General features: G+C 43.3%; 3 protein-coding genes across 3 annotated transcripts in view; 1 reads left to right on the top strand and 2 right to left on the bottom strand.

Annotated features, from left to right (window-relative positions):
* The window catches only part of LOC113886865 (protein BHLHb9-like), a 107,553-nt gene extending 102,908 nt beyond the window's left edge, over nucleotides 1-4,645 (bottom strand). Inside the window, exon 1 of the mRNA XM_027533470.1 lies at nucleotides 4,576-4,645. The gene's annotated coding sequence lies outside the window, so the exon portion shown is untranslated. The remainder of the gene's footprint in view (nucleotides 1-4,575) is intronic.
* Nucleotides 84-15,188, bottom strand: ARMCX5 (armadillo repeat containing X-linked 5). Its single transcript, XM_027535434.1, is given in 7 exon segments — nucleotides 84-1,913; nucleotides 1,916-2,074; nucleotides 3,999-4,077; nucleotides 4,576-4,647; nucleotides 5,225-5,292; nucleotides 14,540-14,869; nucleotides 15,089-15,188. Coding segments are annotated over 7 exon segments (2,310 nt in total). The 3' UTR covers nucleotides 84-411.
* The window catches only part of LOC113887530 (T-complex protein 11 X-linked protein 2-like), a 26,158-nt gene continuing 19,482 nt past the window's right edge, over nucleotides 14,514-21,189 (top strand). The window contains exon 1 of the mRNA XM_027534710.1: nucleotides 14,514-14,604. The gene's annotated coding sequence lies outside the window, so the exon portion shown is untranslated. The remainder of the gene's footprint in view (nucleotides 14,605-21,189) is intronic.

Below are 21,189 nucleotides of genomic sequence, written 5' to 3'. Positions count from 1 at the left end.
CAGACATGGACTGTGCTCTTTTTAATCCTGTTATTTGTGCTTTATCCCTCTGACTAGATTTCAACTGAAGAACTAGGACAATGTTTTCACCAGTTTTAGCATGCAACTTTATTCACATGTAATTGAAATATTAAATGAATACACTTATGTTAATATAAAGCACAGAAGTATAACTTACTCAGAATGAATAGGTTCATTATCAGGTCATAATGCAAAAATACTAAAAATATCTGAACTTATATAGCACAATGAAAACCAACAAACATTCAAGCTCTCAAGATCATTTGGTATCCATAAAATTGGCTCCTTCAATCAGCACAGATAGCATAAATACTGAACTTTTAAGTTGCATTGGTTTCAAACTACAATACCAAAAAAACTGCTAAAGGTTTTGTGAGAACATACAGCTATTCAGAGTTTGAGTATTAATCTTATAACTTTATCTCTCACCTCAGGATCACTATGCTCTGCTAAGTCTTGTAGTTTCTGACCAAACTCTTTTGCGCCCTCAAATATGGAAATAAGTTCATATTTAGTGAACTCTTCCTTGGTAAATAGCTTCACCTTCTTTTTAAATTGGAAATTTATATTCTCAAATATTTCAATGATATTAAGAATACTGGCCTTTGACTCATTTTTGTTAAAGGGTGCAACCAATGATGACAACACTTTGGCACTGATCAGTTCTCTTGTATTGGCTTGATTTTTAGACAAGTGCAAACACACTTTTAAAACATAAAGCTTGGTTTTAACACTTCCCTTGTTTAACAAAGTGAGGAAATCTAGAATGTAATTGAGAATTATATGGTGGTACTCAAACCTTACACTCAGCTGCACTAATAATTTTAATCCATCCAGCTGCATGGTGGAGTTCAAAGGATAAGCGATTATGTCCCTACAAACTTGATTTATGTACAACTCTCCTATTTGTGGTTCTCCAGAAAACTCAAAGCTGTCATCCACCATATTTAAAGTTCTAGGGTGTTCGTTAACATTGGGATTATTGACCAAGTTTTCAATCATAACAGTAATACCTACATCATGAATTATATCTTGGGTAAATGGATAAGCAGGACTGATACCCATTATCATTGTAGCTATTTCATGAATGAAAGGATCCCTAGTTAATTTAAGCAGGGCAACAAGTTTATCAAACTCTTTAGGCTCTAAACTAAAAACATGTGATTTGCAGCGACAGGTTTTTGGATTGGGCCTATACTTTTCCCTACATTTAACCTGATTTTTGAGCTCAGCTAAAGTCTGAAAGTAAGGCCCATTACACGGTGGGATCTTGGTCAGAGGTCGAATCCCTAGAGGAGTTTCAATCAAGGTATCAACAAGAGTCCAATTCCCTCCTGGAGGTAAGGATTGCTCCCCTCCATCTACCGGAACTAGGACACAAAACCTGGCCCTTGACCATGCTTTTGCTTTTTGCTTTACAGTGAGTTCAGGTTTGGGTGTAGGCTTGGGCATTTCCTGGATCTTAGCTGGAGGCTTATACACTTGAAATGGGTTGTCTTCTTTAGGCCAGAACCAGGATCCTACACTAGGCTCTTCTCCAGTCCAAAACCAAGAACAGACATTTTTTCCATCCTCATCACTGAACTGAGTTACAGTACCAGCTCTGTCCCCAGCCTTCAACTTGATGCTGGCCTTGCTCCTTCTCTGGGACCTGGACCCAATGTTGTCTTTGGAACCGATATTGGCTTCCCTTCCAGCACCAGCCTTCACTTTATAATGGGTGACAGCACTGAGCCTGGACATAGGCATGGCCTTTGATTTGGTTTGGGACACTACACTAGGTTCTGTCAGGGGGGTTGCCTTGGTCTCAGCCATGACTCTAGTCTTAGTCTTAGATTCCATCTTGCTCACTCGCCTTGTCAGAGCCATGGCCTCAGCATAGGTCACTGTGTCCTGGCCACTGCTCTATCCCCAGCCTTGGCCTGGGTTACCAGTCCTGTTTTCAGTTCTGCCTCAGCCACCGCCTTGGCTTGGATCTTAGCCTTGGCTTTAGTGTTGGCAGGGCCACGGATGCCAGCTTTCAGGCCAACCTCAGGCCCTCCTCTGCCCTTGCCTCAGCACCAAAGTCAATCACAATCCAAGTTACAGGCGAGGCCAAGTTATATATCCCCACCCCTGTCTCAGCCTTGACTGAAGATCTCTCCCAGGTTGGTGTTTTCATACAAAGTCCAGTTGTCACTCAGCCCCCTTTCAAACTACAGGCTCTGCCAGTGATATAAACAACGCGCAGAGGAAGCTCACTCAGGGAAGGGAAGGATGGCCGTGTGCCTGAGCACAGCCCTGTGGAGGGTGGTGGTCTTCAGCCACTCCAAGGCCACCAGATCTGCCACTGAAGTTGGACCTAGGAGTGGAGGAAGGAAATGGGACTTTAAGTCTTTTTCTAACTTTTTTCCATGTTGATTAGCACAATATGGAAAGAGAAAAGTATGGAAATTCAGGGCTAAGTGGAAAAGGCAGATAATTAGCAAACTCTTCCTCCATTTCATGTTCCCTACTATTGCAGGTAAAATCAATGTTTATTCCAGACACAAAACAAGAGCACGGAGAGTGGAAAAGTTGGATGGGAGTGAGAGAGGCTGAAGAATCCCTAGGCTGGCACTTTACCTCTGCTGCACCCAGGCAGATCTCCACTACTTCATCCTACAGGTCTACTGAGGAAGTCTCCACACACACAAACCTTCACTGATCTGCAGTAATTTCCTCCTCCTTTCCTTGTTTCCAGTGATGATAAGACTCACAGCAGACCTAAAAGGCAGATCTATGGACAAATAAACAGGAAGATATGAAAACTGATCTCTTGGTAGACTGACCTTGGTCCCTGGTCCCTACATTTGTAGTGTGTCTAGTGTTTCCCTCCTTCCTGTCCCTTTCCCCCATTGCCCTGCTTCATTCAGTACCACTCCTCCTCCCTGTTTCCCATCATATTCCTCTTCAGAAACTGCCCTAACATTTCTCTGTTTCAGAACTTGGCTAGGAAAACCAAGTGGGAAGTAACAAAAGCAGGTATTACCCTTCTATACCTCTAAAGCTTAGGAAGGCTTCCACCTAAATTGGCAGAAGACCAACTGCTGCTGCTACTGCTAAGTCGCTTCAGTCGTGTCCGACTCTGTGCAACCCCATAGATGGCAGCCCACCAGGCTCCCCGGTCCCTGGGATTCTCCAGGCAAGAACACTGGAGTGGGTTGCTATTTCCTTCTCCAATGCATGAAAGTGAAAGTGAAGTCGCCCAGTTGTGTCCGACTCTTCTCGACCCCATGGACTATAGCCCATCAGGCTCCTCCGTCCATGGGATTTTCCAGGCAAGAGTACTGGAGTGGGATGCCATTGCCTTCTCCAGGCAGAAGACCAAACAGGTTAGTAAACTGACAAAACAGAAGAGACAGATAATTCCCTAGTCTCAATCACTCTACCCTCCCACCAATCTAAACAGATACAGGGCACATTTCTCTTCCTCCTTATTTCCAAGCTTCAAGCTGAGTTCCCATTTACAAGTCTTCACAACAACTGAGAGGTCCGCAAATCTAAAGACAGATCTATACACAAAGACTCACAAGTGCAGAGATAAATAAATAAATACAGATACAGAAGACAATGGAGATTGAGTCCTTGGTAGATATCAGCACCTAAGACACTGATCCTTTCTGGATACAAGTACCTGACTGCCGAAAATTTCTTTCTTCCTCTCCTCCCCCAAGCCCCAAGCTCCTCTGCTCCATTCTCAGTCTGACAATTCCCCCGCAGAGACAACTCAAAAATCGCTGCAAGACTGTGCTGCTGGTAGTAAGGATGGAATGCTCAAACCACTGAAATTGTTTTGGAAATCAATGAAAAGTATTATTTTCTTGTTCTTATGTTTCCTTCTTCTCCCCAAAGCCTATCATTTTCTTCAACACTATAGGAAAAGGGAAGATGGTTTGGAAAGCCAGCAGAAAGGAGTTACCCCTAGCTCCCTACCTGCTCTAGTCCTAGCCACCTACCACACCGAAGCACTGCCCTCTCTACAGAGGTTATGCCAATTTTCTTTTTCTTACTCCTCCTTTTGAGGTTCACTGCCCCCTACAGATCATGTTTACAGAAACATGGAGAACCACAAACGTAGAAACAGACCTACACAAATAAACGCATGATACACACTCAATGACCCAATGAAAAGACAGTGGGAGAGACTTGGTTATTAATACTCAGCCTAGTAATCAGGACAGGAGGCTCTCTTCTAATACAGGGCCAAACACTTACAACCTCTTTTCAGTCTCCCCCAGGGCTCTCCAGACAACTGCTCTCACGAACAGCAGGAGCCCCTCCTCCTATTACTGTAAGCCACCATTCCTCCGCTAGAGGCCGCTACTATTCTCCTTTCCCTCCCCAAACATGGTGGCGGGGTGCAGTGTCTGGAAGTCAAGCTAGCAAGAAGCAGATAATTCATTTATCATTGTATGCCACGCAAATGACCACTGTCCCTCTTTCCCTCTCACCAACCCCGTTCGCCCCAGGACCAAGTCACATCGCCCACGTTCACCTCTGACACCCGTATCCACACTCCCAAACAGTGCCCACCTCTTCATTGACCTGCTCCGCTTGGACGAGAAGTAGCTTTCTCATTTCCTTGCCTCGAAGGGGTGCAGACACCTACGAAAGAGGGACAGACAGATGAGCTCAAGGACATGAGACAATGGCGCCGACTGTTTGGAGACGGGCCCGGCACCTGGGACTCAGGACGAGATACCTACTTTATCAGATGAAAGACCGCAATTGGCATACGATTGTCACTTTTTGGTATTTCCTTCTTCTTGTCCCGAGGACACCTCAGGGACCCGCTCCTAGTAACTCTTTAACAGCCACCATTTCCTCCACAGACTTTGTCTCGCCTCATCCGAAGAAACAACACAGACAACCAGAGCTGCAAGAGGGGAGTTGAAGAGGATCCGGCTTTACGGAAGCGGAGTGATACCACGCTTTGCACAGCGCCGCTCCTTCCTCTTCCGGCGAGCCGGGTCCCGCCCGCCCTGGCTGTTTACGCTGCTGGAGTGGGCGAGGTTTGGATATGGAGAAAGCCTCGCCGGTCGGTGAGAAGCCGACTAAATGAAAGGATCTGGTATTAGTTCCTTTCTCTTAGAGAGCTCCCCTACCGCAAACCTACAGTATTTTCCCCTGAACTGAAATGTGTACAGGTTTCGGGACGTGGCGTCAGTGAATCAGCTCTGACCTGATGAGGCAGACAGGTACCAAAATGTAGATTTACACATTCCGCTCTCCGAAGTCCGAGGTCCGCAGCTATGGGTGGGGTTAGGGGTGTGGGTAAAGGTCGGGAAAGAGGCTCAGGACCGACAGGCTCAAGACTGACACAGGAAGGTAAATTCTCGTCTATTCTGAAACTATGCATCCCTTCCATGAGAGAAGCCCTTCCATGAGAGAAGCCCTTCCATGCAAGTTCAGTTCAGTCGCGTCCAACTCTTTGCGACCCCCTGAACCACAGCACGCCAGGTTGTACATCACCAACACCCAGAGTCCACCCAAACCCATGTCCACTGAGTCAGTGATGCCATCCAGCCATCTTATCCTCTGTCGTCCCCTTCTCCTGCCCTCAATCTTTCCCAGCATCAGTAAATATTAGTAAGTAAGTATTAGTCCGGAGAAGGCAATGGCACTCCACTCCAGTACTCTTGCCTGGAAAATCCCATGGACCGAGGAGCCTGGTAGGCTGCAGTCCATGGGGTCACGAAGAGTCGGACACTTACTGAGCGACTTCACTTTCACTTTTCACTTTCATGCATTGGAGAAGGAAATGGCAACCCACTCCAGTGTTATGGCCTGGAGAATCCCAGGGACGGGGGAGCCTGTTGGGCTGCCGTCTGCGGGGTTGCACAGAATCGAACATGACTGAAGCGACTTAGCAGCAGCAAGTATTAGTCGCTCAGTCGCGCCTGTCTCTTTGAGACCCCATGGACTGCAGCCCACCAGGCTGCACTGTCCATGAGATTATCCAGGCAAGGATACTGGAGTGGTTTGCCATTTCCTTCTCCAGGGGATCTTCCCAAACCAGGGTTTGAACCTGGGTCTCCTGCACTGCAGGCAGATTCTTTACTGACTGCGCTACAAGGAAAGCCTCCAATGAGTCAGCTCTTTGCATGGTGGCTAAAGTATTGGAGTTTCAGCTTCAACATCAGTCCTTCCAATGAACACCCAGGACTGATCTCCTCTAGCATGGACTGGCTGGATCTCCTTGCAGCCCAAGGGAGTCTCAAGAGTCTTCTCCAACACCACAGTTCAAAAGCATCAATTCTTTGGCGCTCAGCTTTCTTTATAGTCCAACTCTCACATCCATACATGACTACTGGAAAAACCATAGCCTTGACTAGACGGACCTTTGTTGACAAAGTAATGTCTCTGCTTTTTAATATGCTGTCTAGGTTGCTCATAACTTTCCTTCCAAGGAGCAGGTGTCTTTTAATTTCATGGCTGCACTCACCATCCACAGTGATTTTGGAGCCCAGAAAAATAAAGTCAGCCACTGTTTCCTCTGTTTCCCCATCTATTTGCCATGAAGTGATGGGACCGGATGTCATGATCTTAGTTTTCTGAATGTGGAGCTTTAAGCCAACTTTGTCACTCTCCTCTTTCACTTTCATCAAGAGGCTCTTTAGTTCTTCACTTTCTGCCATAAGGGTGGTGTCATATGCATATCTGAGGTTATTGATATTTCTCCCGGCAATCTTGATTCCAGCTTGTGCTTCCTCCAGCCCAGCGTTTCTCATGATGTACTCTGCATATAAGTTAAATAAGCAGGGTGACAATATACAGCCTTGACGTACTCCTTTTCCTGTTTGGAACCAGTCTGTTGTTCCATGTCCAGTTCTAACTGTTGCTTCCTGACCTGCATACAGGTTTCTCAAGCCCCTCCAAACCGTCCTTCCCAGCAATCCATTTGCCCAGTGAATGGGTTAGGGAGTCTGGAAATCTGCTCTGATCGGATGTACTGATCAATGTCAAACACCTTGGTCTTGTTCTTCTCTAAGTCTCTGGCCCTTATTGCCTACTTTATTTCTTTCACAGAAATAGTTGAAGATAAGGTGGGTAGAGAATACAGGGAAAGCACAGATGTATGGAGAGAAGCATATTAATACCATACTAGGCAGGTGTGTACATATGCCATTCTTATGCCCTGCCTCCCCTCTGAATGCCCACAATATTTTCTACACCTAAATATGCAAGGGCCTGATTATGGGTATGTGGAAAACAATTCTGTACTCATAGAAGAGGATGAGTACTCAGATATCTTTGTACCCTTAAATACCTCCCTCCCCCCGCCCATACACACACTCCCATACCCCCACCACAGGGTTTCCTTATTTATCACCTAAAATGGAATATGAAATGGAAGAGAGTTAAGAAAGCAGCACTGAATAAGAATGGGTTAAATGCCAAACTATCTCATTGTGGGCCCCTCTTTATGCCTCACCACATATTGTTGTTCAGTTGCTCAGTCCTGTCAGAATCTTTGCAACCACATGAACTGAAGGAACTCCAGGCTTCCCTGTCCTTCACCATCTCCTGGAGTTTGCTCAAACTCGTGTCTATTGACTTGATGATTATGCTATCCAACCATTTCATTCTCTGTTGCTCCCTACTCCTCCTGCCCCTCAATCTTTCCCAACATCAGGGTCTTTTCCAATGAGTCAGCTCGCATCAAGAGGCCAAAGTATTGGAGCTTCAGCTTGAGCATAAGTCCTCCCAATGAATATTCAGGATTGATTTCCTTTAGGATTGACTCATTTTATTTCCTTGCTATCCAAAGGACTCTTAAGAGTCTTCTCCAGCACCACAGTGCTAAAGCCTCAGTTCTTCAGTTCTCTGCTTTCTTTATGGTCCAGCTCTCACGTCCATACATGACTACCAGAAAAACCATAGCTTTGACTATATGGACCTTTGTCAGCAAAGTGATGTCTCTGCTTTTTTAATACACTGTCTAGGTTGGTCATAGCTTTTCTTCCAAGGAGCAAGAGTCTTTTAATTTCATGGCTGTGGTCACCATCTGCAGTGATTTTGGAGCCCAAGAAAATAAAGTCTCTCACCATTTCCATTTTTTCCCATCTATTTGCCATGAAATGATAAGACCGGATGCTGTGATCTTCGTTTTTTGAATGTTGAGTTTTAAGCCAGCTTTTTCACTCTCCTCTTTCACCCTCATTAAGAGGCTCTTGGTTCCTCTTTGCTTTCTGCCATTAGGATGGTGTCATCTGCATATCTAAAGTTACTGATATTTCTCCTGTCAATCCTGATTCCAGCTTGAACTTCATCCAGCCTGTCATTTTGCATGATGTACTCTGCATATAAGTTAAATAAGCAGGGTGACAATATATACCCTTGACATACTCCTTTCCCAGTTTTGAACCAGTCTGTTGTTTCATGTTCGGTTCTAACTGTTACTTCTTGACCTGCATACAGGTTTGTTAGGAGACATGTAAGGTTATCTGATATTCCCATCTCTTTAAGAATTTTTCAGTTTGTTGTGATCCACACAGTCAAAGACTTCAGTGTAGTCAATGAAGCAGAAGTAGATGTTTTTGTGGAATTACCTTGCTTTATTGATGCTCCAATGGAGGTTGGCAATTTGATCTCTGATTCCTCTGCCTTTTCTAAACCAGCTTGAATATCTGGATGTTCTCTGTTCATGTACTGTTGAAGACTAGCTTGAAGGATTTTGAACATTACTTTGCTAGCATGTGAAATGAGTGAAATTGTGAGGTAGTTTGAACATTCTTTGGCATTGCCCTTCTCTGGGATTGGAATGAAAACTGATCTTTTCCAGTCCTGTGGCCACTGCTGAGTTTTCCAAATTTGCTGGCATATTGAGTGCAGCACTTTAACAGTATCCTCAGATTTGAAATAGCTCAGCTGGAATTCCATCATCTCCACTAGCTTTGTTTTTAGTGATGCTTCCTGATGCCCACTTGATTTCACACTCCAGAATGTCTGGCTGTAGGTGAGTGATCACAGCATCCTGGTTATCCAGGTGATTAAGACCTTTTTTGTACAGTTCTTCTGTGTATTCTTGACACCTTTCTTAATCTCTTCTGCTTCTGTTAGGCCCATACCATTTCTGTCCTTTATTGCACTCATCTTTGCATGAAATATTCCCTTGGTATCTATAATTTTCTTGAAGAGATATCTCGTCTTTCCCATTCTATTTTTTTCCCTCTATTTCTTTGCATTGTTCTGTTAAGAAGACTTTCTTATCTCTCCTTGCTTCTTGGAACTCTGCATTCAGATGCTTATATCTTTCCTTTTCTCCTTTGCCTTTAACTTCTCTTCTTTTCTTGGATGTTCTTAAGGCCTTCTTACACCAACCATATTGCCAGCATAAAAAGTCAGGTGAGGTAGAGGAAATATCAGAAAAGGAGGAGAGGAGAAGCAATTTGAGGCCAGACCACCCCAGAGGTTCTGGGCAGCCCTCTGCAGTTCTGCTTTCATTGTTTCTGGGGCCATGGGAGTGAAGGTGGAAAGGCGCACCTGTGGCAGCCAAGCCCCTGCCCCTCTTCTAAGGGAAGGCAGCCCCTGATAGACCTCTGGCTGAGGAGACAAACCACTTGTCTGCGCCAGTGTCGTCATTCTTTCTGCCACGCTGCTCTTGTCTCAGTCGCTGTGGTGGCACACTTTACCAATTCACTGTCCACACAGTTGCCCAGCAAAGAGGATCTTTCCCTGACAGGACCTGCACCTGCTCAGACAATCCTCCCTGTTTCTCATCCCACAGCGAGGGGTCAGGCACCATGTAGGGGCAGTCCTGGCTCCTCTTACAATGTTCTCTCTAAGGAAAAGGGACACTACCCACTCACTTCTCATGGCAGATCCTTGAACTGCTCTCCTGATTCCTCCTTTTCTCTCACCACTGTGTCCTGCCTAATGAATGCATTGCTCATTCTCCCTGAATATATATATTCTTTTCAAGTTGAAACAAGTGAGGGGCCATTTAGTCATGAAAATTCCGTGGTATCTTCTACTGTTTGTACATCAAGACCTGTCTCTAGGTTTGTCTTTGTCTTTCCCTGGTGGCTCAGATGGTAAAGAACCTGCCTGCAATGCAGGAGACCCAGATTCGATCCCTGAGTCAGGAAGGTCCCTTGCAGAAGGGAATGGCTATCCACTCCAGTATTCTTGCAGGAATAATTCCATGGACAGATGAGTCTGGTGGGCTACAATCCATGGAATCACAGAGTCCGACAGGACTGAGCAACTAACACCTTCACTTTTCACTTTGATGACAGGACTGAGCAACTAACACCTTCACTTTTCACTTTGATGTCTGTAAACCAAAGGCTTTGCCTAGAGTCTGCCACACTGAAGATGCTCTCTAATTTTCAGTGGAAGAAGGAAGCAAAGAATTTCTTTTAATATATTTTGGAAAGAAATCTTGAGTATCTTAATAACATGTATTGCAATGAACATTTGGGGGGACACATTTGATAAAAGGTTTTTATCCTTTTCTGTCTTCTTTTCATGCTTGAAACTGTACCTTACTAAGGTCTTCAATATATAGCAAACCTCTGTGGATTCATAAAGAAAAGACCAATGACCACCAACCCAGTAGAAAAATGGTAAAACATTGTTCATCAAAAGACAATGTCTCTCAAATATACAAGAAAATATTTCACCTCACTGACAATAACAGAAGTGCAAATTATAATTACAATGATATACTGTTTCTCATCAATCATATTGGCAAAGAACAAGAAGTTTGGAAACAAATTGGAATGGAGAAGAGGTGGGAAAACCGGCATTCTTATGCATTGTTGGTGGCTTATCTCTTTTGGAGGACAGTCAAAGATGTGAAAGAGACTTGGAGACTTACTTGTATGAGCCTGTCTTAGAGGATATTTAAAACACAACACATATTCTTAGAAATGCTCCAACTTCTCAGACTTACACACTTGGACTCTAAGATGGGCCACCATTTTAGTAAAAGACAGTGAAAAAGGCCCATTGGTTGGCTTATCAATTTCCAGTTCTGAAATGGCTTTAATGAGGGTAGATGGCTTATCCTCCAGATTTGAAGAACAAGCTTCCAAGACACCCTTAACTACACATTCTCCTGTGAGAGTCACAATCTATTTTACTGGGTAAATCCATAATTAATGCTGTAAAGGTACTGCTACTACTATTACAGATAATGTTGCTTTTCATTGAGGAGACTGTATCTGAATCCACACGAAAGCATGATGTGAAACAGCACTCTTGATACTCAAGAAACATCTAAAGAGCAGAAATGATAGCTGTTGAAAATAATGATTATGGGAGATAGGCTTTCTATTTTTAGGCATCTTTTTTGTTTTAGGGTGGTCCCAGATTTTGGCCCTTCCATTGGAAGAAACAAAGAACAATGAGATAGTTCTCATGATCATACTGTTAACTGAATTCATATGTTGCTTTAGAAATGTACTTTGTTCTGAAAATAATTCAACTTCTTTTCTACCACAATTTTTTTCTATTGAACTTTCTGGGAATATTTATTTTCCCAATCCTTTAACTTATTTTTTATTGCCTAAGTTGTGTATGCTCATAGTAGAAAAAATAGTAAATATAAGAAAAATTATTAGGAAAAGTATAGAATATCCTGGGGCTTCCCTGGTGGCTCAAATAGTAAAGAATCTGCCTGCAATTCAGGAGACCTGAATTTGATCCCTGGGTCAGGAAGATCCCCTGGAGAAAGGGATGGTTACCTACTGCAGTATTCTTGCCTGGAGAATTCCATGGACAGAGAAGCCTGTTGGGCTATAGTCCATGGGGTCACAAAGAATCAGACATGACTGAGTGACTGGCACACACACACACATACTATATCCTAACACTGATAAATACCACTAATATTTTGGTACATAATATTCCAGACTTGTATCAGTGCCAACCTGTGTGTATAAACACACACACACACACAGACACACACACATATATCTTAACCAAAAACATTTCATTATGTTTATTTCATTGTAATCAGTTACCTTTCCAGCAGCTGGAACATGCTGTTATATTTCTTATTCTTAAAACATTCTTGGGAACCTATTTCAACACAATAAAGGCCATATACAACAAACCCATAGCAAACGTCATTCTCAATGGTGAAAAATTGAGAATAAATATTGTAAAAATGAATACACTACCAAAGCAACTTACAGATTTAAAATTAAATTATCAGTGACATTTTCCACAGAACAAGTACGAAAAATTTTAAAATTTGTATGGAAACATGAAAGGGTGGATGTGAGAGGAATTCTAAGGATTTGAGGTGGATAGATTTAAGATAGACTTTGGAGTTTGGGGCAGGAGTGGGGAGGTGCCTGTCTGGAGCTTCCTGTCAACCCAAGAGATGTGGAAATTCAGTCTTACACCTGGAGCACTGGACAAAAATATTGTCCACGTTGCTCCTGGAAACAGATCATATAAATCTGTAATGATAGAAAACTTGGCTAGGAACTACATATCACATTCAGGATAAGAGTACCCCTGGGAAAGTGAGAGGGGAGTGGAAATGGGGTGAAGGTTAAGAAAACCTGAATTTTTCTGTAATGTTTTTATTCCTTAAAAAAAAAAAGACAGTAAATATACCTAAATATCAACAACATCCAAATCAGAGTGGCAGAAACACTGGTGTTTATTATATTTAATGTATGGGACATTGTAGGTACTCAGTGAATGTCATTTGTTGAATGAGCTTGTTTTTCTGTTTTACAAGTTCACCCAACAAACACACAAAACTCTCAAGTTTGCACCCCATGCTACAAGAGCATAGAAAAATAAATGAAGAGATGTGGAGGAGGTGGAAGAGATGTGGAAGAAATGCTTGAGGAGACAGTGATTGATGATCTATGTAGATCTCTTCCACAATACAAGAGCCATATAGAAAATATGGAGTACAAGCTGAAGATATAGTCCTATCTTCATTTTATCTTAACATTCTAAGGTTCTGGGTGAATATACAGAAAATCACCTTGAAGACTGAGTTCTTGCAAGTAACTACCAGATCCTCACTTTTCTCCCCAACATAGACACTGGGTGGTGCTGCTGTCCAAAAATTCTGCTCTATCCTGGACTTGCTGCTGCTGCTGCTGCTGCTGCTGCTGCTGCTAAGTCGCTTCAGTCATGTCTGACTCTGTGCGACCCCACAGACGGCAGCCCACCAGGCTCCCCCGTCCCTGGGATTCTCCAGGCAAGAACACTGGAGTGGGTTGCCATTTCCTTCTCCAATGCATGAAAGTGAAAAGTGAAAGTGAAGTCGCTCAGTCGTGTCCGACTCTTAGTGACCCCATGGACTGCAGCCTACCAGGCCCCTCCATCCATGGGATTTTCCAGGCAAGAGTACTGGAGTGGGGTGCCATTGCCTTCTCCCCTGGACTTACTACTTCAATCTAAAGATGGGTGTTTAAGCAACTACTGTGGATCAAGCAAAATGATCAAGATTGGAGAAAATCAAGATGAATAGCCTCAGCAGTTTCTCTGATTACCCTAAACTGACTGTTACCATGTTCACTGGCTGAAAATCGGAAAATATAACTTACATAGGAGCCCACCACTGTCACAGAAATGCTCAGCTGAGAGAGTGAATGACCCCAAACCGCTCACCCTCTTCATGAACATCCCTCCCCCATGACCTCGCAGAATTAGAACAGACAACACTGAACATTGCTTCCAAATCACTGTTTGGTCGTCACAACGTATAGCTCCTATGGCTATAAAAAGCAGGGAGTATCTGATTAAGACTCCTTCAGCTTGGATCTCGGAGCTTCAGACAGATATAAAGCTAACTGAGTAAGATGTATCTACTTATTGTAAAGGCCCCTATTATCATGGAGGAGTGAGCATACATAGGAGGAAGGGAAGTGGACCCTCAGAATGGACGTAGTGGGAGAAGCAGGGGAGTTAGGTCAGCCATCAATCCCTGGAGGAATCAGAGTGAGTTTGAATGGGGCCTAGGAAGGCAAATCTGGTATGACCTTATTAAACTCTGATAGCTCAGTTGGTAAAGAATCAGCCTGCAGTGCAGGAGACCCAGATTAGATTCCTGGGTCGGGAAGATCCCCTGGAGAAGGGATAGGCTACCCACTCCAGTATTCCTGGGTTTCCCTTGTGGCTCAGCTGGTAAAGAATCCGCCTACAATGTGGGAGACCTGGGTTGGATCCTTGGGTTGGAAAGATCCCCTGGAGAAGGGAAAGGCTACCCATTCCAGTATTCTGGCCTAGAGAATTCCATGGAATGTATAGTTCATGGGGTCACAAAGAGTCGGACACGACTGAACGACTTGGCACTGGGGAAGCGAATCTGGTATGACAGTATTAACACCAGGTTGCAGGGGTGAGGTCCTGAGTAGAGGAGAAATAGTGGACTAAGGCTAGCAAGGCTAAAGCGGTGGGAGGGGCAAGGAGGCGGATCTAGGATTTCTTGACCAATCAGAGATTGTTAGGGTGGGTTTGGGGGGCGGGGCCTGCCACGCAACTTACAACTGCAGGAGCTCCTCACGGTAACACTAACCTCGTTCAGAGTGTGAAGCGGTGTCGGTGCAGTAGTCTACCTTTCTCTGGTCTTCAAGTCTTCGGGTGAGGATGTGCGGCCCCGCCAGAGCTAGAGGGCTATGGGGAGAGGAGGGCGTGGTGGCCGCGGGGCTGGCGAATCCGGCCTGCAGAAATTGGAAGGGTGGAAGTTGGACGCGCGACTTGTAGCGGCGCGTTCTGGCTAGTGCAGGCTTTTGTCTTCGCAGCGCCGCCTTCTGAGCTGGATTCGGATCCTTCTCGGGTCGGTCCCTGGCAGGTCCGGAGGCAGGAGCCCCAAGAGCGGCCGTCCGATGCGGCTGTAGGTCCGATGCTGAGGGGACGAGGAGTTTGGGTCTCGGAATGAGCACTCTGCGGCTGGCCCTTTGCTCCCTCCGCTCCTGTGACTGTTCGGTTGGACTGGGCTCCCAACAATGATGATAGTTATTTTAAAATGTAAGCAAATTGCTGCTAACAGCATGGCTTATTTGCCCAGCCCTCTTATTATTTGAAGTCCCTATTTTCTGCCCTCTGGAGATTGGCGGCCAATCACTTGTCAAGGAGGGTCCTAGGGTGACCCCGACGGAGAGAAGGCATATTTGGGACGTCTGGCTGTTTGGGGGCTTCTCCATTCTAGTGTAGGCACTAGACATGCCTTACTCCACCGGGTGAGACCAGACACGCTCAGAAGAGCTGTGCTTTCCGGGCTCAGTTCAGTTCAGTTCAGTCGCTCAATCGTGTCCGACTCTTTGCGACCCCGTGAATCGCAGCACGCCAGGCCTCCCTGTCCATCACCAACTCCCGGAGTTCACCCAGACTCACGTCCATTAAGTCAGTGATGCCATCCAGCCTTCTCATCCTCTGTCGTCCCCTTCTCCTCCTGCCCCCAATCCCTCCCGGCATCAGAGTCTTTTCCAATGAGTCAACTCTTCGCATGACGTGGCCAAAGTACTGGAGTTTCAGCTTTAGCATCATTCCCTCCAAAGAAATCCCAGGGCTGATCTCCTTTCCAGGCTCAGAGGTCTCCTACTGTCTCCTCTGGACAAACCCAGAATAATCACTGGGTACCTCACCTCCTAGCTTTATGTCCTCCTCTCTCCTCCTGAGGAGAAAACATAGTGAAATAAAAATCAACTCTGTTTGGTTTATCCCATTCTGCTGAAGTTCCTGGTTTGATCTTAATTAGCCGTGCTGTCTTACAGCATTTACAAACCAGTCCCACAAGGAGCTATTGTGAGGCATGTCATTAGTTATAACGGGATTAAATCCCCCCCTTCCCTTATTGCAGCACCTTGATCTATTATCTTTGGGCAAATGAAAAGAAACTAGTACAATTTAGTTCAGTTCAGTCGCTCAGTCGTGTCCGACTCTTTGCGACCCCATGGACTGCAGCATGCCAGGCCTCCCTGTCCATCACCAAATCCCGGAGTTTACTCAAACTCATGCCCATTGAGGTGGTGATGCCAGCCAACCATCTCATCCTCTGTCATCCCCTTCTCCTCCTGCCTTCAATCATTCCCAGCATCAGGACTTATCAAATGAGTCAGTTCTTTGCATCAGGTGGCCAAAGTATTGGAGTTTCAGCTTTAGCATTAGTCCTTCCAATGAATATTCAGGACTGATTTCCTTTAGGATGGACTGGTTGGATCTCCTTGCAGTACAAGGGACTCTCAAGAGTCTCCTCCAATACCACAGTTCAAAAGCATCAATTCTTCGGCCCTCAGCTTTCTTTATAGTCCAACTCTCACATCCATACATTACTGGAAAAACCATAGCTTTGACTAGATGGACCTTTGCTGGCAAAGTAATGTCTCTTCTTTAAAAAAAAATGCAGTACAACTTATGCCACCCTTTACTGTATGCTGCTCCCTAACCCCAATAAAAATGTCATATAAAGTGAAAGTGTTCAAATAGTGCTATCTCCTGTTACAAATTCATTAGCTGGTTAAGCCTAGTCATTTTTTCTTCTATCTCTATTTGCTCTTGTACTTTTATCCCTACCTCCAACTGACCTTGCTTGTGATTTTTAAGAGAGTCAGACACATCAACTCTGGGTTTTAGAGCATCTTGATTTATAGTGCATCCTGATTCAGTGGTTTTTACTATTGGAAATAGGGTAATGATGTGCAATTCAAAAGCATTTTGATAAAAACATGACTTTCCTAAGATGTGTGCTGTTTTCTTGTTGAAAATCAGAAGGTAAAATCCATATTGATATTAAACTTGAGAATTTGGGGTTGTGATCCTTTAGCATGATAATAGTTTTGCCAGTTAAGTTAAAAAAAAAGTTTTTTTCAGTCTTTCTTTTAGCCAAGATGAGTGATAAATCAGACTTATCTGAAGTGGAGAAGTTTGACAAGTAAAAACTGAAGAAAACTAATACTGAAGAAAAAAAAATACTCTCCCCTCAAAGGCAAGTAAGTCATGTGGCAATGTGGGGGAGTGGCTCTAGTGAAGAAAAGCATTGGTGAGCATTCACAGGTTCAGTAAATAAACTCTCCTAGTAAATTTTGCCACAGAGTAAGTAATAATTAAGTACACTGAATTTAATGCAACAAATAAAAATATCAAATTGTCTAAGTACCTGGCTTTTATAAATGGTTTTTACATGATAAACTCAAGAAGTAATAGGGGAATAAAAAACTATTTTCTTGTTGGAAAATCACTAAAAATCACATTGCAATCAATTTTGGAATATTATACTTAGCACTCAAAAAGTCTTAGTTTTGTCACTCATATGGTTGTTTGGAATTTTCTGCATCTAACAACTTAGTTCCATGACCTCATTTCTGAAGAACTATATAAGCTCTGCAGTTTTGGCTTTCTGTACCTGACAATGAGGCAGAGAACAAGTTTAGATACTCAGTTCACTCAGGGCTTCCAGACTCGAGGGATCGGTTTTGCCTTTGAGATTTACAGCCTGATGGAGAAACTCTAAGCGTATTCACAAAACTGAGGGACACTTTCTGTCATGTTTCTGTTATTCAATAGTTTCTAAGTTAATCAAAATTGTCTGAAAGGGTATAATTTCCTAACTATATCAGTTCAGTTCAGTCACTCCATCATGTCCAACTCTTTGCGACCCCATGAATTGCAGCACGCCAGGCCTCCCTGTCCATCACCAACTCCTGGAGTTCACTCAAATTCATGCCATCGAGTCAGTGATGCCATCCAGCCATCTCATCCTCTGTCATCCCCTTCTCCTGCCCCCAATCCCTCCCAGCATCAGAGTCTTTTCCAATGAGTCAACTCTTCGCATCAGGTGGCCAAAGTATTGGAATTTCAGCTTTAGCATCAGTCGTTCCAAAGAACACCCAGGACTGATCTCCTTTAGAATGGACTGGTTGGATCTCCTTGCAGTCCAAGGGACTGTCAAGAGTCTTCTCCAACACCACAGTTCAAAAGCATCAATTCTGTGCTCAGCTTTCTTCACAGTCCAACTCTTACATCCATACATGATCACTGGAAAAACCATAGCCTTGACTAGACGGACCTTTGTTGGCAAAGTAATGTCTCTGCTTTTGAATATGCTATCTAGCTTGGTCATAACTTTCCTTCCAAGGAGTAAGCATCTTTTAATTTCATGGCTGCAGTCACCATCTGCAGTGATTTTGGAGCCCCAAAAAATAAAGTCTGACACTGTTTCCACTGTTTCCTCATCTATTTCCCAAGAAGTGATGGGACCAGATGCCATGATCTTAGTTTTCTGAATGTTGAGCTTTATGCCAACTTTTTCAGTCTCCTCTTTCACTTTCATCAAGACGAGTCACATGGAAAAGGCTCTTCTCTGTCCAGGTGAGGTGGTCATGACTTGCTTTTTTCCATAGTTGGAGTCACAGAATTTGAGAACCTTGGAAGAGGAGGTCATATTGACTAGTATTCTTATCTCGAAGATGAGGAAATGAAAACCTGGTAAATAAGGATTGGGATTTAATATTACTCAGCCATTAAAAAGAATACATTTGAATCAGTTCTATGAGATGGATGAAACTGGAACCTGTTATACAGAGTGACGTAAGCCAGAAAGAAAAACACCAATACAGTATACTAATGCATATATATATGGAATTTAGAAAGATGGTGGAAATGATAACCCTATATGCGAGACAGCAAAAGAGACACAGATATATAGAGCAGTCTTTTGGACTCTGTGAGAGAAGGTGAGGGTGGGATGATTTGAGAGAATAGAATTGAAACATGTATATTATCATATGTGAAACAGATCACCAGTCCAGGTTCGATGCATGAGACGGTGCTCAGGGCTGGTGCACTGGGATGACTCTGAGGGATGGGATGGGGAGGGTGATAGGAGGGCGGTTCATGATGGGGAACACATGTACATCCATGGCTAATTCATGTCAATGTATGGCAAAACCGCTACAATATTGTAAAGTAATTAGCCTCCAACTAAATAAATTAAAAAAAATAAACTGTATTCTCTTGTTTTCTGAAAGTGTTTTTCAATTTAATGAGAGGAGACCCCCAAGCCTGGGATTAGATAGAGAAGGGGGCAAGAGACACTTACTAACACCCACTTTGCTGAGCACATCACCTCTTCTGTTGAACATCATCTCAGAAATCTAATATCTTCTGATGAGCTGCAGCACTGAACCTCTGGTCTATTTCTTGTCTTGAACAGAATCCACTGTCTTATGAATCAATCATTTTTGGTGTTCATGGTGAGAACAAGGAATACATGTAAATGGGAGTGACCCAATCCCTGCCCATATGCAGTATTTTATCACTTTCAGTTTATAAAAACCAGTCACTTATAATCCCACCAATTAGAGGCATTAGCATTTGGGTGCCTAATCACCCATACTCTGGTATACTACAGACACAACTTAGGGCTATTGTGAGTTTGGTTCCAGACCACTGCAATAAAGCAAATATTGCAATAGAATGAGTCACACAAAGTTTTTGGTTTCCCAGTGCATATGTTATATTTATGTTTAAGTTATGTTTACACTATACAATCAACCCTTGAACAACATGAGTTTGAATTGCGAGTCTGCTTACACACAGATTTTTTTCAATAAATATGTGGGGAAAATGTTTTAAGATTTGCCATAATTTGAGAAACTCACAAACCACATAACATAGAAATATAAAAAAATTTTTTTAATTCACTATATCTTGAATGAATTAAAATATGTGTAAATATAATGTAGAATATATGTTTTAATCAACTGTTATCAGCAAGGCTTCCAGTCCACAGTAGGCTATTTTTAGTTAAGTTTTGGGGGAATCAAAAGTTATACATGGATTTCTGACTGTGCAGGGGTTAGTGCCCCTAATTCCTGCATGTTTCAAAGGACAATTATATCGTAGTCTATTAAGTGTGCAATAGCATTATGTCTAAAAAGCAATGTACATACCTTAAGTAAAAAAAAACCCACTTTATTGCTAAAAAATGTTAGTCACCATCTGAGCCTTCAGTGAGCCATAATCTTTTTTCTGGTGGAGAGTTTGAAATATTGCAAGAATTACTGTAATGTGCAGGGAAATGAAGTGAACCAATTACCAAGGTGCGACACAGATACAAAGTGAGCAAATGCTGTTGGAAAAACATGGGGGTAACATACTGTCTTACACAAAGTTGCCACAAACCTTCAATCTGCAGAAATAAAAAATTACAGCATCAAAAAACCCAGCACAATAAAGTGAAGCACAATAAAATGAGGTACGTCTGTATGTATCTTTTCCTACAAGAAAGGGATTATGCCGTTCAGACCTATTTGAAACATCATGTTATCTTGCCACTCCTTTCTTTTTTAAAAATTAATTAATTTATTTTAATTGGGGGCTAACTACTTTACAATATTGTAGTGGCTTTTGCCATATATCGACATGAATCAGCCACGGGTATACACGTGTCCCCCATCCTGAACCCCCTCCCACCTCCCTCACCATCCCATCCCTCAGGGTCGTCCCAGTGCACCAGCCCTGAGTGCCCTGTCTCATGCATCGAACCTGGACTGGCAATCTATTTCACATATGGTAATATACACATTTCAATGCTATTCTTTCAAATCATCCTACCCTCACCTTCTCCCACAGAGTCCAAAAGTCTGTTTTTTAATCTCTGTGTCCCTTTTGCTGTCTTGCATATAAGGTCATCATTACTATCTTGCTAAATTCCATATATGAATTAATATACTGTATTGGCTTACCACTCCTTTCTAATGGACTACCCTCCAAGGGAACTGGAAGCTGTTTTCTATGCTAGAGCATAAACTTCCACAGGGAAAACAGTAGATATCATAGGTCTTAGTGTTGCTGGAGGATTTGAGACTTGGAAGAAACCATGTTGGCCACCAAGACTTAACATCTTGCTTGAAATAATGATCCTATAGAGTTGTTCAGTCCCTTGTGGTGACCTGCTGCTTATACTGTGCCCAAATCTGCCTCCCTCTAGCTTCGATCAAATAGACCTAGGACAATATGCTGGAGACTCACACAGCAGGTAATCTCTGCTTCAGTGTTTGAAGATAGATATTGTGTGCCTGCTCCTGTACCTCTAAGTCTTCTCCTAATGACATTTCTCAGATCCTTTGGACCCAAGTTGCATGCATGGGGAACAACCCTGGTTGCCAATATGCTCAAATTTGCTTATCAGATCTCTTTGGATCCTAATCCCTTCACACAACACAT

The sequence above is a fragment of the Bos indicus x Bos taurus genome, chromosome X (assembly GCF_003369695.1).
Source record: "Bos indicus x Bos taurus breed Angus x Brahman F1 hybrid chromosome X, Bos_hybrid_MaternalHap_v2.0, whole genome shotgun sequence".
NCBI classification, from domain to species: Eukaryota; Metazoa; Chordata; class Mammalia; order Artiodactyla; family Bovidae; genus Bos; species Bos indicus x Bos taurus.
Note: the sequence above shows the minus strand (reverse complement) of the source record. Positions and strands in the feature narration are given on the sequence as shown.